This window comes from Lepidothrix coronata, unplaced genomic scaffold, assembly GCF_001604755.1.
Source record: "Lepidothrix coronata isolate B3197 unplaced genomic scaffold, Lepidothrix_coronata-1.0 Scaffold58, whole genome shotgun sequence".
Lineage (NCBI taxonomy): Eukaryota > Metazoa > Chordata > Aves > Passeriformes > Pipridae > Lepidothrix > Lepidothrix coronata.
The window spans coordinates 1,873,244-1,891,082 of NW_016690238.1; the positions used below are offsets into that span (position 1 = coordinate 1,873,244).

Here is a 17,839-nt window from a genome sequence, read left to right on the forward strand (position 1 = left end):
GGAGCTGAACCCCAACATAGAATATCTGGAGCTGCCTGGCTGCTCAGCACCTTACTGAGCACAACCAATACAGATTTTTATCTGAGATTGCCCTGAGCTCATAAAACTGATTCCTCTGTGCCTCAGCCCCAGGATTGAATAGTCCCAACTTCCCCTCTTTCTGTTTTAGAAGTTGCTTGTTGCTGGGGAAGAAGGATGGAAGTAGTTTTGTCCCTGCTGTAGTTTCTCCTCTGTGTAAGGAAATGTTATGGGGGGAAAAACAAACTAGAGGTTTTCTTAGTTGATAAATTTATATGCTGTGTATAAACATATTTAGCTTAATCTATAAATCTGTATTTCTATATAAATATCTGTTAGGGGAGTTTATATTTAGTTTACAAATGAAATTTCAGGACACTTGGGCCTTGTTCAAAAGCAAACCTGAGGAAGGGAAGGTGCCCAAGGGCTGGTGAGGTGGGGAGGTCAGATCTCAGTGCTGTTCCTGCTCCACCTGGAGCAGGCTCCTTGGAAATGTTTAAACCTTTATTTCCCGCTGATGTAGATGATGTTTGTGCCTTTCACTGGAGCATTTGGATAAATACACTTTGTGTGTTTTTCCAACTGCTGAGCTGAGGGAGTCTGGAGAAGAGTAAAGGTGTGTTTGGGATAAATGCAGTGTATTAAAAAGTGGATATTTCTTAATACTTCTGTATTAGCAGCTTGTTCGCCTGAGGAGCTTTATCCATGACCTTCCCTTTCACTCTCCATCTGGTCAGTGTCCAAGGAGAGCTGGATGAAAGTCCCCTCTATACAAGTTAATGCTATTCCCTAAATTGGATTGGGGAAAAGTGGGTGGCTTTGAGGGTGGCACCAGGTTGCTGGAGGAGTAGGGGGGAAAGGGGCTTGATGCTGCCCCAGGGGAGTAAAGGCTTTGCAGCTTTAATTAATTAACGAAGGGGCATTTTGGGGGTGTGAAAGCCAGCCCTGGCTCTTCCTGGAGACCTCGGAGGGAACTATTTCCCTGTTTTCCCTTTGGGTGTGACTGCGGTTGCTGGGGCTCAGCTGATGAATGATAACTTGGGGCCGGTAACGTGATCGTTCCCAGCGCTCCGCGGGTCCTCCGGGGCTGTCCCTGGGCTCTTCATCTGCAGGAACAACTCCGAGACAAAATGGAGGCTCCGCAGAAAACGGAGCAAACTGAGGCTTTTGGGGGTGGCCAGCTGGGAGGGATGGAGCCACGGAGCGTTCAGAGGGTTTGGAAGCACCTCCACCTCTATTTCTCCAGGGAGCGGTCACCTCTGAAATGCTGGAGGAGGATCTGCTGCAGCTTGTGGAATTACTGCTGTGGGCAGGGAAGGGGTTGTTTGGACAAGGCAAGAAGAGGATGTGATAGATATAAAATGATATGAATCTGGTCAGGTGCTCCTGATGTTTGCTTGCGCTTTAAGAGTTGTAACTTAGCAGGATTTTCAGCCCTTTAAAGTGAAAAAATTTACTTTTTTATCCCCTGTCTCATTAACGTGTGGGAATTGGCACCATGAGCTAATGCCTAAAAGGCTTCCAAAAGAAAAGAGAGGGGAAAAAAATCCCACTTGGATGTATAATGAGGACATCTGCAGAGCTGAGCTCCTTTTCACTGAACAGAATAAAACCCATTTATAAGGGCCATAAACTCCTCTGCTCCGGGGCATTAAGCGAATCGCTGGCTGAGGAGCAGTGGCACAAGCCTCCCCTGTGGATTGGGTATTCCATGATTGTCCATTACAGCCCTTCCCAGGCTTTCCTGTGAAGGCTGGTGCTGACCATTGTGGGAGACAGGATACTGACCTCAGATGGATGGCTCTTTGATCCGGGACAGTATTTCCTAGGCAAAATAAAAGGGTTGCTGCATCAGCTTTTTTTTCCCCCCTTTCTTCCTCTCCATGCCTAAATCTCATTAATTTGACTTTTAGCACTTCGAGGAGCTTCTAAAGGGGCACTAACAGGTTAAAAATCAGATTTTCTTTTCTGTTAATCCAAAAGATGACAAAACTGAGCAGGAAGGATAGAGCTGGTTCCCTGTCCTGCCCTCAGAAGGACAGAACAAGACCTTGGTTTGGGCTCCAAAAGGGACTGGGATGCTTGGTGCTCCTCACAGCTGCTATGTGGCCTCATCAGGGGGTTATTTGGGAGCATGTTGAGGGAAAAGGAGAGTAGGAGGATATAAACACTGTGTGAGCAGCGGAAAGAGCAGCCCTTTATTTACCTGTCAAGGTTGTAGCAAAAGGTTCTGCACGTGACTGGGGGGGGGTGGGGTGGAGATGTGTGGGGAAGAGATGCTCTCTAGTATCATTTATCCCTTTATTTTGCTGTTCCCAAGCAATACAGAACAACACATCCTGGGGAATAAGGGAACTGAACCTCAACATAGAGTATCTGGAGCTGCCTGGCTGCTCAGCACCTTACTGAGCACAACCAATACAGATTTTTACCTGAGAGCTCATAAAACTGATTCCTGAGCTCATAAAACTGATTCCTCTGTGCCTCAGCCCCAGGATTGAATAGTCCCAACTTCCCCTCTTTCTGTTTTAGAAGCTGCTCGTTGCTGTGGGTTGTTATTGGTCTGATAATTGCTTTTGCCCACAGGAAAGGATCTTTCATGGAAAGGATGTGCCATGTAGCTGCACTTCTCTGCCTCATTTACTCGCTCATGCAGAGGCCTCAAGCCAGGCTGCAAACAGAGCTCCTGGATTTCCTATTGGAAGGAAGATCAATAGCCCCAGCCTGCCAGTTTTCTTGTCCTCCTTTTCTCCCTGACTCCATGCTCCTTTCCCTGCTGTTTCCCTGCAGGAACTCCCATCAATCGGATCCCCATCATGGCAAAGCAGATCCTGGACCTCTACATGCTCTACAAGCTGGTGACCGAAAAGGGAGGGCTGGTGGAAATCATCAACAAGAAGATCTGGCGGGAGATCACCAAAGGCCTTAATCTGCCCACCTCCATCACCAGTGCCGCGTTCACCCTGCGGACACAGTAAGTCAGGAGGGCTGACAGCAGGGATGGCCTGGGCAGGACCGGGAGCTGGGCTCCTGGACCTGGATCCAATCCCTTGCACTGCCCTCTTTTTTGCCTCTTCAGAGTTTAAACTCCTCAGGGCATGGAGGGTCTTGTCTGTCTCTGAAGAGCACTTGGCACAGGGAGGAAGGAGAGAGGGAGACAGACCTCCTGATTTTGGGCATCAAGTATGAGCCTGATCATTTCATGTGTGTTAGCACTGGAAACTTGGAATTTAGCAGCTCCTCACTGTGAAGAGATTGCTTTTCTGAGCTGCAGTACTCTATTGGGGAAGAAAGAAAGGAAGAAAAAGTGGAATAAGCATCAGAAAATAACCATGAAAATAAAATGCCTGAAAAATTATGCAACAGGGCAAAGCTGTGCTTTAGCTGTGAAAGGCTGGACTCTGGGAATCTGCTCTGAGCTCTTATGGGTTTTTTGGGAGTTATTAGAAACCCCTGAGTCCCAGAGAGGGAAGCTTCTTGCCATTTCCTCAGCCTTTGATAGAGCAGGCTGTTCCTGCAAACCTGCGTGCTAAAGTGATAAGGTTTGGTGCTGCCCAGTACAAATGAAGGGCAATTCCTCAGACTTCCTTCCTTGAATTACGTGTTGTGGTCTGAGACCTTCGTTCTTAGAATTTTAGATTCTCGACTGTAAAGGACTTGTGGATGATTCTTAGATGGTATTTTAGCTGTAAAGAAGTCCTGGATGATTCTTTTCTGCCCTTGTGGGTGTAGTAATATATATTAATGTGTTTTCCTACAAACATTGAGTGAATTCAGGGTTTTAGCTTTGCCCAATGCTTATCACAGCAGAGGCTCCGGATCCACCAAGAACCTCAGGCTGAGAGTCTTCCAGCCCCCAGTGCTTGTTTCCATAGCCTGTAATTCCATGTTCTGCTGAGCAACTGCTGGAGTTTCCCTGTGCTTCCCTCTCCCCAGGTACATGAAGTACCTCTATGCCTATGAGTGTGAGAAGAAGTCCCTGAGCTCCCCGGCTGAGCTCCAGGCTGCCATCGACGGGAACCGGCGGGAGGGCCGGCGGCCCAGCTACAGCTCCTCCTTGTTCAGCTACTCGCCCACCACCTCAGGGCCTCCCTCCCTCCTGTCTCCCCCCAAAATCCGCTTCCCCATCATCGGCGTGGCACCAGGCAGCGGGACCAGCAACCCTCGGGTGTCTCCAGCAGCAGCCATCAGAAAAGGTCAGCCACTTCTGCTTCCAGTTGGAGGCACTGAAACACAGTTATCAGGGAATCACAGAATCAGCTGGGTTGGAAAGGACTTCCGAGATCATCAAGTCCAACCCTTGATCCAACCCCACTGTGGTTACCAGACCATGGCACTGATGCCACATCCAGTCTCATCCTAGAAAGCTCCAGGGACGGTGAATCCACCATTTCCCTGGGCAGCCCATTCCAATGGCTGATCACTCTCTCTGTAAAAAATTTCTCCCTAATATCCAACCTAAACCTCCCCTGGCACAGCTTAAGACCGTGCCCTCTTGTCCTACTGCTGGTTCCTGGGAGAGGAGACCAACCCCTGGCTACAACCTCCTGTCAGGGAGTTGCAGAGTGAGGTCTCCCCTGAGCCTCCTCTTCTCCAGGCTGGACAACCCCAGCTCCCTCAGCCTCTCCTCACAGGACTTTGTGCTCCAGTCCCTTCACCAGCCTCGTTGCTCTTCTCTGGACCTGCTCCAGCACCTCAATATCCTTCCTGAACTGAGGGTTTTCCATTTTACCCATTCAGACTGCTTTGAATTTGAGATTAGTGGGCTTTGGGTGGCTCGAAATGGCCTGTGGTTTAAACCCTTGCATGAGGGACTAAGTGACTCTCTCCTCCTTTTCCAGGTGACGGAGTGCCCTTGACTGTGTCTATGCCAAATCGTATTGCTGTGCCAGTGACCTTGAGTAGCCAGCAGGCAACTGTGGCAGCAAGAACAGCCACCCTGGAGCAGCTGAGGGAGAGGCTGGAGTCGGGAGAGCCTCCAGAGAAGAAGGTCTCACGGACGACCGAGGAGGAGCAGCGGCTTGTCCAGCAGGCTCTGCAGCGCAACCTGTTCAGCATGGCACGGCAGATCCCCATGAAGATCAAAATCAATGGCAAGGGTGAGCAGCAGAGGCAAAACACAGACAAAAAGCCCTTGGAAACTGGAGCAGGGAGGGAAACGCTTCCAGTCTGGAATGTCAAACACACAGGCTGGGTTATCTCTCAGGGTCCCAGGCAGAGGGCGCGTCAAGAAGGTGTTAAAGTGGAGCACAACAACTGCAAAGCTGAAGTGTGGCAATGTTTTGTTGAGCTTTACTGCTGGTTGTATTATCCAGCCTCATCTGAATCCAGCCTGGATTCAGAAGGACCTTTGCCATGTTCACAAAGCTCCGCATCCAAGCTGATCAAACCCACCTGACCCACCCAACGAGACCCTTTCTCCAAGCTGGTGACCTCCCGTGTCCAGCACGGCGAGGCTGCTGCAGGGCTCAAGCTCTTCCACCTCCACAGAACTTCCACCCTGTTAATTGACCGTGGAAGTAACAGCTTGGTACAGGTCTCCAGCTGGAGGAGACTGGGAGAGAGATGCCCAGCTTTTAGGAATCCTTTCCCAGGTGGGGTGAGGAGGCCATACAGACCTGTGTGTCTGTGCGGGGCCCTGTGCATCCCAGGGCTTTTAGCAAGGCAGGTGATTTCTGCCCACATCTGCACAGCCTCAGGGCAAAGAACTGCTGGCAAGGCTGGGTTAGGAGGTCACATCCAAGCAGCATTCATGGCCTGGGAAGTGCTCTCCTGAAATGCTTTGGAAAAGGGGACTCACCCTGGAAAGGTCGCTCATTGCAATCAGTACTGTGATAGAATGGCTTCAAAAGTTGATTAATGCCCTGACTCCCTTACCTGTCCTGGGGCTGCACCTCACCAGGCAGGCAAAGCCTCTGTCCCAGCAGCTGCTTCTTCCAAACCTTTTGATCCTTTAAAATTAAAGGCCTCAGCTCCCTACTAATTGTATATTTGGAAGGAGGCACAAGGCCAGGCCAGTTTGGCAAGGCTTAGAAGGGAAGAGGTGTTCTTGTTCTAGCAGTGCTGGTCAGTGCTTTTTTGGGATGCTTTGCTAGAAATATAGATAGAAAAGGGTCAAAGTAGATTCCTCTGAAGCAGCAGCAGCTGAGATTGGGACTTCACAGTTCCTGTCAGCTGTGCATCCACCTAAATTTCACATCACAACTAAAATAGTGAGTAAAAGGGAATACAAATTTTATCAAGTAATGTTCAGTCCCTCTAATCTCACTTCACTTTCACCCTGAACTTCCTAAATCAAAACAGAGGGAACAATTTTAGTCCTTACAAATAGTAACAGGCTGAGCCCTGAGGATTCAGGGATAGTATTCCCACCTTTGTGAGCTGACTGCGGGCAAGGCTGTCCTGTCTTTCGTGCCCTAATTTTCCCAAGTGCACAATCAAAATCATAATGTGCTTTGAGAGGTGCTTTTGATAAGCACAGCATGAGCTTATCACAGCTTGATAACAACATTTAAATTAAACCTTAAGAATGAGGAGTTTTTAGGGGGGAGTGGCCTTGCTCTCCTCAGTGGAGGAGCAATCCTGTAATCCAGGCTCACTGGTTATGAAGTGCTTAGGTTGGAGGTTCAGAAGGTTCTGGAAGAGTTTGACATTCAGCTCCCCTCAAACATCACTGCAAACTCAACCCCTGCTCTGCATTGATACTTCCAGAGCTGCCCATCACCCTCCAGGCTGAGGATATAGGAAAAGGTCCCCAGATTTCAGGCCGAGTGCACTGTTTCCTGGGTTTTCCCCTCCCTCCAGTGGCCGCTGGAGCTGCTGCAGTCCAAGCACACCAAGTCACAGCAGCTCCCTGAGGAGTTGAGAACTAGGCCTGTGCTCCCAACAACGGCCACAGTCCAGCTGATTTAAGTATGGTCTTGTCTCATGTGCTCCCAGCTCTTTCCTGGGAGGGGAACATCAATTTGGCCTTCAGGGAAAGATTTCCAAATACCCGTGAGCTCCCAGCCTCCCCCCAGCTCACACCAAAGCACTTACACACTTCCATAGAATCCCAGGGTGGTTTGGGTTGGAAGGGACATTGAAGCTTATCTAATTCTGCCCCCTGCCATGGGCAGGGACACTTTCCACTAGCCCAGGTTGCTCCAGGCCCTGTCCAACCTGGCCTTGGGCACTTCCAGGGATGGGGCAGCCACAGCTTCTCTGGGCAATAAAAATAATAGAACGTGGACATCACGTGGGGACTTCCTCTCCAAAGAGGACAAAAGGAGGGCTGTGGTCACTTCTGGGGAGCACAGGGAACAAGATAGTCACTCTCTAACTCTGCATCTCTTCTTTCCTGGAAGAAGACAAGCCCGACTCGACAGCAGCACTGAACTTGTCACCCAACGGCATCGGGAGCATTAACATGTCTGTGGAGATCAACGGCACCACTTATGCTGGTGAGAAACCCCTCCTGGGAAAGGGGAGAGCCAAGCTGGGGGAGCAGAGTGGGAAGTGGAGGGGTGATGTGTTCCCGGGGGCTGGGCTTTGCCAAACTGGGATCTGTCTGGATCGGAAGGTGCAGGAGGAGGTGATTTCTCTTCTCTGTTTTGGGCCTGGCCAGGATGAACACCCTTGCCTTGGTGTTAATATTTTTAAAATGTAAAGGGAGGGTTTTCTATGAAAGTGTTAATAGGAAAGCACCTCTTCTCCTGAGGAGGTGCTTTACTCAGCATTTCCTCACACATATCTGGCAAGCAGGAATTGTCCCCTGTACTCTGCTCGAGCAGTTTTGCTTCTGCAGGTCACACCTGCACATCCTTGGGCAAATCCCAAGTGGGAGACCTGGCTCTGCCATGCAATGGAAGTTGCTTCTCTCCTCCAAAGGTGTATAAGCTGTTTGGGATCTGTTTTCTGTAAGGACAACATCCCTGTGACAGGCTGCCAGACCAAGGAATCCCTTCCCTGATTAGCATGGAATTCTGGTCTGGCTCTGAGCCTTCTTGTCGTGCCCTGAGCCTCTCTCTCTTGGGATGGGGTCTTTGGGACTGGATAGCTTTCCCTTTGCTCTGTGTCCTGCCCTTCCCACTCCATCACCCTCCTCTCTGCCTCCCAGGAGTGCTCTTTGCCCAGAAACCCGTCGTCCACCTCCTCGCCGGCTCCAGCACCCACAGCTCCTGCAGCAGCAGCAGCAGCTCCCACTGCTCTCCCAGCCCTACCTCATCCCGAGGAACGCCCAGCACGGAGCCCTCCACCAGCTGGTCTCTCTGATGGGCGGCCCATTCCCTGTCTCACACTGGCCTCTGGCTCCCGGAGCGAGCCGGGAGGGAGTCGCACAGATACCTCATCTCAAGGAACCTGCTTTTGTGGTTGGCCAGCGGCAAGATGATGATGATGATGATGATGATGATGATACCTTTCCATGCCAGCGAGTTTTTCTTCATCATCTCTTTGTCCAGCCTTTTTTCTTTGTTCTCCCCCTTTCTTCCTCCCTTTTGCTCTTTGTTTTCTTCCTCCTCCTCCTCCTCCTCCTCCCAGGGTTTGCTGTGTTCCTGTCGGGGGTGGGACATGGAGGGGGGGCACGCCTGGCGTTTTTCAATCAGGGATGGGCTCTAGGAGCTGCGGGTTGAGACATGGCTGAGACGTCACCAAGGCAGGTTGAAAGAGCTGGAGTTGGGGCAGGGAAACTTGGTTCTCCTTGAGCCAGGAACCACAAGGACTCTTCCCACCAACCAACTCCGTGTTTTGACAATCCTAAGAGCCGGCGGGGTGCCTTGCCCTGTCCTCCCTTGTGCTGCAGAACAGGCAAACTGCTTGTTTCCTTCCTGCTGTTTCCATATGTCCTCACAGGAGGCTCGTGAGCCTCCTTCCCCCTCTCCACGGTTTTGACATGAGGGGAAGGAGTTCCTCCCTCCCTGCCACATTCAAACCCTCTCCATCAGCTGCTTGGTTCTTGCCGGTGCTGCCTGATCCCTCCTGTTGCCTTCAGGCTTTCAGAAGTTTTAAATGCCCTTGACCTTGCCTGTCTCTCATGAGGAATTCATCCCACTGACCTTTACCCTGACAGCCTGAGCTTGTTGTGGCTCCTCTGATCCTCTGCCCCCGTGACACTGTCACTTGGGTCGATCCAGGCTTTCCTGAGATCAGCCATCTCACTTCTGCCTCCTGAGGTGGCTCCTGGTACCCCTGGAAGCTGCCCACGTCTGTGTGCTGAAGAAATAGGAGGTTATCTCTGCAATCCATCTCGTGGGGGCCACATTGTGTGCGTGGGTGTTGTGGTTAATGTTATACACGTGGGGTTTTGTCTCTGAACAAACCCAGCTGCCCACACCCCTTCAAACTGCACCTGAGCAGCGAAGACCTTTTGCTCTCCGGGGGAAAGTGGAGAACAGGAAATCAAGCCCTTCCTTGCCCTTTCTCCTCAGACCTCCAGTTGGAAGCAGAGCTGGCCCTGACTCCATAAATCAGCTCCTGCTCAGGTGGCCTCGTGCTGTCCCCCTCTCCTTCTGGCCTTTCCTCAGCCCAGAGAGATGATCCAAACTCCATCCCTCCTGCCCTGGTGACGTCCTTCCCATGCTTCAGGCCCAAGTCAGGTTTTTTGAGCAGATGAAATACCTCAGATATGTACTTGTTGTTGGGTTGGTTTTGTTGGTTTTGGGTTGTTTTTTTAACCTCTTCAGGAAGTATTGGCATATCTTATCGCTTGGTTTTTTAATATGTGGGTTTGCTGACATTGTGTTTGTTTGGTTGTTTGTTTTTTTTGTTTTTTTTTATTTTTAAATGTATCACCAAAGACAGAAAGTTAAAACAAGGCTGAGCAAAGCAGCAGTGGTTTCCTCATCCTTTAGGCCAGCAGGAGCCAAGCTCCAGCATCATCCCAGGACATGTGCATGACAGGGGGACAGGTAGAGGCAGGAAAAGAGGGCAGGAGTGATGCTCACTTAGATTTGTTCTTCATCTTGGACACGTGGATGTCTCCAAAGTCCATCTGATTTTTCCAAGCCCCGGGATCTGTGCCTGTGTTGGTTATCCTGCTACCTGACATCCCGAGGACTGTTTGGGAGCCAGAGGGTGGGAATGCACATGTCCTCAGATGGATGCTGCTCTGAGATGTCCCATCCAGCTGCTTTTAGTTGGAGTAGTGCCCACCCTCTGGGCATGGGGAAGCTGGGCTGATCCCGCAGGCCTCCACGGCATTTCATCCTCACAGACTCCCAGAGGTTTTTCCAGACTCTGGGGCTCAATGAGATTATTTTCTTTTTCCCTTTTTTTTGTTTTCTTTTGATTGTTGTTGGTTTGTTTTTTTTTATTATTTTATTTTATTTGGGGATGGGGATGGGGCTGTTTCCTCTGAGTGGGACTGGGGCACTTTTTGCTTTTCCTTCTGCTTTGCTCTCTGGCTCTGGGGAGCAGAGGTTGGTCCGGGGTGGATTCTGTCTCACACGCTAACGTTGTGTTTTCTTGCACAGAAAGGCACTCGAATCACTGAACTGCTTTGACACTACTAGAGTATTAATGTTTATAAGCTTTACTCAACCTAGACTGGAACTAGCCAGGACTAACAGATTGTTTTGTATCCAATTCAGGGAAAGAATCAGGTTGGGATGCGTAACAGATACCTCAGTTAAATAAGCTGCAACAATAAACTGGTCCTTTCTCAGTCCAGTGTGACAAGGACCATTCAGACTGTGAAGAGTTAACCCTTTCCTCTAAGCCTGGCTTTGATCCTGGCAATCTGAGCTCCAGATCTCCTACTGAGCTGCCAGGCTTTGGGGACAGGGTTATGGAAACCAGCAGCAGAGCCGGGGAAGGCTGAGCGAGGGTGGTGGATCCCCCCCTCTGCTCCATTTCATCGATTGTGTAGTACTCAGGGTTTGATACTGCGAGTAGGACTGTTCCTGTGTGAAGTGCTCCGCTTTGCAGTGTTGCTCCATCCTCTCCCAACTCCACACCAGCCAAGGTTTTGCAGCGAGCAGCCAAAAAGAAAACAGCCCCCAGCTTGCTCCAGTGCAGCCACCATGCTCCTGTTTCCAGGGGGAGATTTGCCAGCTGGGAAAACCAAACCAAACCTGCTTCAGGCAGCTCCCAGTTGATGCTGGGAAGGCACAAAAATTGGGACAAGGGGGAGAGGCTGTGTGTGCCTGCTCGGCTCCCAAAGTGAATGTGAACGTGTCACACCAAGTCCTTTTGGCCACTGCACGTGCATGTGTGTATGTGTGTGTGTGTGTGTGCTCCAAAGGGATTGGGATCAGATGTTCTCTCCAAACAGCTGCAGCAGCCTTGCTACTAGTTTTCTTACCTATTTAAAAAAAAAAATAATAAAATAAGTAAATAAAAACAAATGTGATAGCCTAGGCGGTGGATAAATACCTCAACGTCTCCTTCCAACAAGTGTCTGTATATGTTGTTGTTGGGTTTTTTCTATCTTACAGGTTATCTGAATGTTTATATTCCAATAAACTTCTACCTCTTCACACCGTGACCCCCAAGCCTGTTCTATGCCCCCGGCTGTCTCCCTGAATTTAAAGATTTCCCTTTTTTCGTCCCGGGAAATTATTCCTAGAGGCTGGGTCAGCCTAGCTGAGGTCTGGATCCTTGCATGGCTTTGGGCTCCCAGTTTGGAGCTGGGCTGGTGGGATGTTTTTAGGGATGGTGCCTAGGAATGAACTGGGTCCCTGTGGGCTGGAATGATGGACCTTCCAGGTTGGATACTGACAGAAACCATATGGGATCTCCTTTCCCAGGTGCTGCTGAAGCTGCTGTACCTGTCCCATGTCCCTTACCCAGGCTGGGGCAGGAGCCTGTCTCCCAAATCCCTCTCCTGTCATCACCACCTCCCCACAAAAAGGACATTTAATACTTCCCACTAGTTTTGCTGTTTGCACAGCACCTGGATGCTGTTTTTCCAGTCATTGAACCAGTTTGGCAGCGGGAGAGGAACTGGTTTCCAGTCCCTTTTGTATCAGCCTTTCCAATGCCCCATATCTGCAGCTGTTTTGACTGGGGGCCTGTTTGTGTCCGCTGGGTCCTGGGAAGGGGATGGAGCCCACGACCTTTCCCATCCTCCCACTGAACTCACTTAATGGAACTGGGAACCTCTCCCGTCCTGCCTGCCCCCTCCATCAGCACCTGGCTGCAGGTGAGCCCCCCCACAGCAGTAAGAGCGGGCCGGCCTCACCTGGGCTCTGGTCCCAGCCTATCCAAGCAGCAGGCAGGTGAAGGCAGAGCCTTTCCCCCCACCTTCCCTCCCCTCCTGCCTACCACTGGGTTTGGCTTTTCCCAGCTTTCCCTGCGTGAATGCGGCCGAGACAGCTCAAGGACTCACCTGCCCTCACCTCTCTCCTTACAAGCCCGATGCCTGAGGCAGGTAAGGTGGGGTCTGGCAGTGGGGGGTGTAAAACTACCCTCGGTGTGTTGTTGCCATGGGGTTTAGCCACCTGCAGCCTTAGGGTCGGAGGAGGGAAGGTGCTGGGCTGGAGAGAGATCTTCCCTGGATCTAGGGGTGCTCAGACACCGGGTCTCAGGTGACAAGGGGACTCTCTGGTGGCCACCACAATCCAGGACAGCCCTGCAGCCCAGGGACAGCCCTGGAGCTTGGTGCAGCATGTCCATGCACAGGATCCTTCAGCTCAGCTGCCCCAGCTCCCCAAAGTGGGCACCCCAAGGGGTCCGATGCACCTTCCCGTTCCCCCCAGCCCTGCAGACCCACGTGTGTCCGTACACCCGGGGTGGGCACACTCCGGCCCTCCCAACTCGCAGTCCTGGGGCTGGACAACCACAAGCATTGGCAGGCGTTGTTTGGACTGGAATATAATCCTTCGGGCAAGTTTACATCCAGCCCCCTTCCCTCCATCCCTCCCTAAATGCCGCCATTCAGCACTCATCCCAGCCACAACCTGGCTTCCTGAACAAACAACAAAGGGCTGAGGAGAGCCCAGCTCGGATTAAGGCACCTGGGGAGTGAAACCCAGCCCAGTGGGGTGAGACAATGCCTGCTTTTCTCCTTCAAACGCCCCCATCCCTTTATGGAACCCGACTCAGGCACCGGCACAGTTTTGTCCAGGTCCTGCTCTCCTTAATCCCTCCCTCCAGGGCTGGAGGCAAAGCCATGTCTGGGCACAGGGAGGTTTTTTCCCAGGACAACCACGCAAATGCCACCTCTGAAACGCATGTTTCGTAAGGAACTTTAGCCCTGATGTCCAGGAGTTTGGTTCCCTGCTCCCTAAATGCCCAGTGTGCAGGGATGCCACCCTGCCAGGGAGGCCACAAACCCCACAGGTATCCCTGCTGGGAGGGATAAAGCCCAGCTCACCACCCGCAGAATCTCAGTCCTCTGGGCACAGCTGGGGGAGGAGGTTCCCCTCTTTCAGGGCCAGGCTTGGGTGTCTCACACCTCAGGGCCCACTGCTACTTTGAATCCAGCCCGGACACCCCAAATCCTCCCTTGCAGGTGCCTCTGCTCCCCTTCATGCCCTTTGTGTCCCCCACCAAGCGTGGTGCTAATCATTCCCAAACTGCGTCAGCCTGGCAGCAGGGCTGATAATTCCAGTATTTTCCATGGTCCTTATCATTCCCAGGGCGAGGCTGGGTTTGTTTTAGCCTCAGGCTGGTGTCAGGCTGCCCAAGCACGGTGCTGGCCCCACCAGCTCCTCTCCCACCTTCTGGCTTTGGGATGCTCCAGCTCAATCCCAGTTTACAAAGAGGGGAGGTGAGTCCCAGGGGATGTGAACTCCCAGCTGTGGTTCCTTCCAGTGCTCCAGCACCCACGTTGGCGCAGCCTTGGTGAGATCCATCCTTCTAATGGTGCCCTCTCTCTCTCCAGTGCATCTGCAGATCTTCCTCGGTGCAGGCCTGTCCCTCCTCTGCCTCAGCATCCTCCTGGGCTGTGCCATGTGCTGGTGGCACCGCCGGCGCCCAAGTCCCCACCCCAGCCGGGAGTGGGCAGCCATGGAGCTGGGACCTGCTCTGCCTGCCAGGACTGTGCCAGTGCCCATCCAGCAACAGTATGAGGAGATGGCAGGAGAGGTGGTGGGTGCTCGGGCAAAAGAGGGTTCCTTGGCATCACCAGCATCCTATGGGAGTTTGCTCCGTGTCAGAGCATCCTTGCCCACTCTCCCCTTCCTCCCGCAGCTGGCGGGAGCGTGGCAGCGCCGCTGCACCGTCTCTGGAGCCAAACTCCTCCGCAACAAGGAGAGCCCGCTGGTCCACCCCGTCGCAGGATCCCCACTGCCCTCCGAGCAGCGTCCCCGGCTCCACTGCGACTTGTCCTACTCACCACCCGAGGCCATTCTCACCGTGACGATTCTCGGCGTCTCCCACCTGCCCAAGGGGCTGCAGGACGACCGGGGCTCCTACGTCAAGGTGTACCTGGTGCCGCGGCTCCCGGCGTGCCAGCGCGTGGCCGTGCGCCGCCGGAGCCTCCGCCCTGCCCCCCTGGAGCCGTGCCAGTTCGGCCCATACAGCCCAGAGGAGCTGAGCAGCTTCACCCTGCGCTTCGCTGTCTACGCCAGGTCACGCAGCCTCGGGGACTCTTTTGTGGGGGAGGTCCTGTTCCCCTGTGCCCAGGCCTCTTGGGACCCCCAGGCCTCTTCCGGCTACACCTGGGAGCTGGCAAGCACCAAAACCAAGCTCAGGAAGGTCAGGATGGCAGCAGTCTCCAGCAGGGGGTTGTCCTCATGTTTTGGCTGAGGTCTGCTTGGTCTCAGAGCCCCAAAACTCCACGGGAAGAGGCAGAGCCTCCTGAGGCATCACCAGTTATCCCTGTGGTGGGCTCCATTGTGGTACAAGTCCCTGTCAGTGTCTCTGCCGAGGGGCTTTGCACCTCTGATTAAGGGAGTGGTGGGGTGGAAGGGGTAAATGCAGAGCTGGCACCATCCTTGCAGTGATGGTGAGCATCAGATCCTCCTTCTTGACTCATTTTTGCCCCTTCGTAACTCATTTTTGCCCATTCTTGACCTCGATGGGGGACAAGCATCACTGAGTTGGAAGATAAGGCTGGAGAAGGTTTCACGGCGTCTCCTGCTCTCTCCTCCCATTCCAGTGCCTCAGGGCCCACAACAGGAGCTGCAGTGTCCTCTCCTCATCACCCAAATCCCTCGGCCAGCTCTTCCTTCTCCTCCAGTACCAGGCTCTGGCCAGCCGCATCAAGGTGCTGGTCCGCAAGGCACAGGACCTGGGCCGGCTCTCACGCATGCCAGGCACGCCAGGTAGGACACGGGACATGGACCAGGAGGTGAGGAGATGCCCAGGTGGGCACAGGCAGTGACTTCTCCTCTTTTTGCATGACATACTGTCTTATTTCCTCTTGAACTTCTCTTTTCCAAGCACGGCAAAGGGCTGGAATGAAATGATCTTTTAAGGTCTCTTCCAACCCACACCCTTCTGTTATTCCATGAAAATGAGCACAGGAAGTGTAGTTGTTAGGATCTAGATATCCCCAATATGGCCCCAAAATGCTTACAATATATGTATTTATGGTCAAAAATTAGCATGTGGGCTTTCTATCCTGCTGGGTGTTGTCATCTCTGGCTCTCCCCGCCCATCTGGAGCCTGGGATGTGGGCAGGGATGCGAGGTAAGGACTTCAGAGGTCCCTGCTCCAGACCCCAGAGGGGCAGGTGAAACCTCAGGAGCTGTCTGTGCTCTTCCCATGGTTCCACAGAGGTTCTGTAGCCCCCCTGGCACAGCTGGGGAACTTCCAGCCTCCCTCCCTGCCATGTGTCCAGAGCAGGTCCCTCTCTCCATGGCTCTGTCTCCGTTTCCAGGTCACTACATCATCATCCACCTTTACCACAATGGCTGTGTCATTGACACCAAGGAGACCAAGTCCATCAGTGGCTACAACCCTGTGTGGAACAAGCCTTTCCTCTTCAACATCCCTGCTGGGGATATCCAGCAGCAAGAGCTGGCATTGGAGTTCATTGTCATGCAGGTGAGGTGGATGGAGGTGACCATGGCTATGAAGGTGACCTGGATCTCCTGTGCTCCTGCACCTGGGCGGCTCAGCCCCCAGAGGAGCCATTTCTTGATGCCCACAGGAGATTGCTGGGGTGGGATCACTCTTTTTGGGATGATGGAAAGCCACCAGCCATGTCCCATTTCCCCTCTCCTGCCACAGGCTCACCTCCACACCCGTGGCTCTGCGCTGGGCTGTGTGCGGGTGGGGCCACGTGCCCCTGGGACCGGGCTGCTCCACTGGAGGGACATGTGCAGCCAGGGACCACTGGAGTCAGAGCAGTGGCACCAGATCCAGCCCAACACCCCCAGACCCTGATCCTGCCCACAGTCCACAGACAGGGCTTGCCCGGGACTCAGGTGCCCACAGGAGTGAGCCAAATGGGATCTCCGAGCCATGGAGAGGTGAGGTCTCACCCACACATCATTGTGGGATAAGTCTGGGCTCCAACTCCAGGACTGGAGATCAGTGGTGGTCGGCACAACCCCTTCCTGAACGGCTCTGGAGGAGACTGAGCCTGTCTGAGGTGGCTTCAACACTGGGGAGAGAAGAGGAGCCTTTCTCTGTTCTGTCCACCATCACCACCTCGGTGACTACACAGGGAACTTTGGCCGTTGCAGGAGATGGGTGGGAAGATCACCCAGCTGGGAGAGCAGCCCCATGGCCACCACAGTGGTTGCATCTACTGCCCCTTCCAAGCCACCATCGCCAGCCCACCCTTCCCATTCAGCCCCCTGAGCTCGGACACACCTGAGAGAGGAGCCACGAGGACATGCTGATATCACCTGATGAGAAAGATGTCCACTGGCATTTTTAATTAATTGCTGACCCAAACAAGTGGTTGATAAACAAATAAAGGGGTCAGGGATGATTCATGTGTGGAGTCATTGGAATTCTGTCCTACTCATGGGCCAGCAGTGTCCATGGTCCACCAAGTCCTCTGGAGCGGTGGCCTGGGTGAGAAGGGAGGTCACCTTGAGGGGTGGGAGAGAGCAAATCCCTGCCTGGTGCTAATCAGTGAATTATCAGGACTGAGGCCCCTCTCCAAGTGGGCTAATTGGACACGGAAACTCTTCCACCATGTCCTCACCCCCAGGCTGTGACCCATGGGACAATCCCAGCTCCCAGCCCCGTCTGGTGGAAGGAGTTTGTCTGCAGAGGCCACTGGGGGACGCAGTGCACAGGCCACTGTGATGAAGACCATGAGGAGGGTCACCATGGCAAGGAAGGCCGTGGTGAGGGCTGTCACTGTGGGGATCATTATGGTGAGGAAGGCCCAGTGGTGGGAAGGCCTGCAGTGAGGTAAGCCATGATGAGAAAGGTCATGGTGAGGCAGACCAAGGGAAGAAGACCATGCTGAGGAAGAGGATGGCTGTGGTGAAGGTAGGCTATGGTGAGGAAAGCTGTGGGGAGGCAGACTCTGAGGACAAAGACCCTGGGGAAAAAGTCTGTGTGGAAGATGAGGATGGCCATGGAGAGGAAGGCCATGGTGAAGGTGATATTGGCCCTGATGACCATAGGGAGTCAGACCACAGGGACGAAGCCGTGCTGACAGTGAGGATGGCCACGGTGAGGAAGACCATGGTGAGGAAGGTCATGGCAAGGAAAGCCATGGTGAGGGTGAGGATGGCTGCAATGGGGAAGGCCATGGTGACAGAAGCTGTAGTGAGGATGGCCATGGAGAGGAAGGCCATGGGGAGGATGAGGATGGCCACAGTGGGGTAAACCATGGTGAGTCAGACTACAGGGAGGAAGACCACGGGAAGGAAGCCGTGTTGAGGGTGAGGATGGCTGCACTGAGGAAGGCCATGGTGGGGCATGAGGGGCCAGAGCGTTGCGAAGAGTCGCCCTCCTCCCACCGCTTCCAGTCCCGGTTTAACCCTCG

The 17,839-nt window shown here is 53.1% G+C and overlaps 2 protein-coding genes across 5 annotated transcripts in view; both read left to right on the forward strand.

Moving 5' to 3' along the window:
- The window catches only part of ARID3B (AT-rich interaction domain 3B), a 32,750-nt gene extending 21,268 nt beyond the window's left edge, over positions 1-11,482 (forward strand). For 3 of the 4 annotated variants that reach the window (XM_017816907.1, XM_017816909.1, XM_017816910.1), the window contains exons 5-9: positions 2,809-2,992; positions 3,955-4,214; positions 4,860-5,117; positions 7,365-7,460; positions 8,117-11,482. In XM_017816907.1, coding sequence (XP_017672396.1) covers positions 2,809-2,992; positions 3,955-4,214; positions 4,860-5,117; positions 7,365-7,460; positions 8,117-8,271 — 953 coding nt within the window. In that variant the 3' untranslated portion in view covers positions 8,272-11,482. The remainder of the gene's footprint in view (positions 1-2,808; positions 2,993-3,954; positions 4,215-4,859; positions 5,118-7,364; positions 7,461-8,116) is intronic. The other variant, XM_017816908.1, reaches the window with a different exon arrangement.
- Positions 11,483-12,354: 872 nt separating this feature from the next.
- LOC108498254 lies at positions 12,355-17,310 on the forward strand. The gene is made up of 6 exons (XM_017816733.1): positions 12,355-12,367; positions 13,823-14,028; positions 14,131-14,637; positions 14,706-14,796; positions 14,994-15,206; positions 15,764-17,310. Exons 1-6 carry the CDS (start codon positions 12,355-12,357, stop codon positions 16,270-16,272), a joined length of 1,539 nt encoding a protein of 512 aa, XP_017672222.1. The 3' UTR covers positions 16,273-17,310.
- The last annotated feature ends 529 nt before the right edge of the window (positions 17,311-17,839 follow it).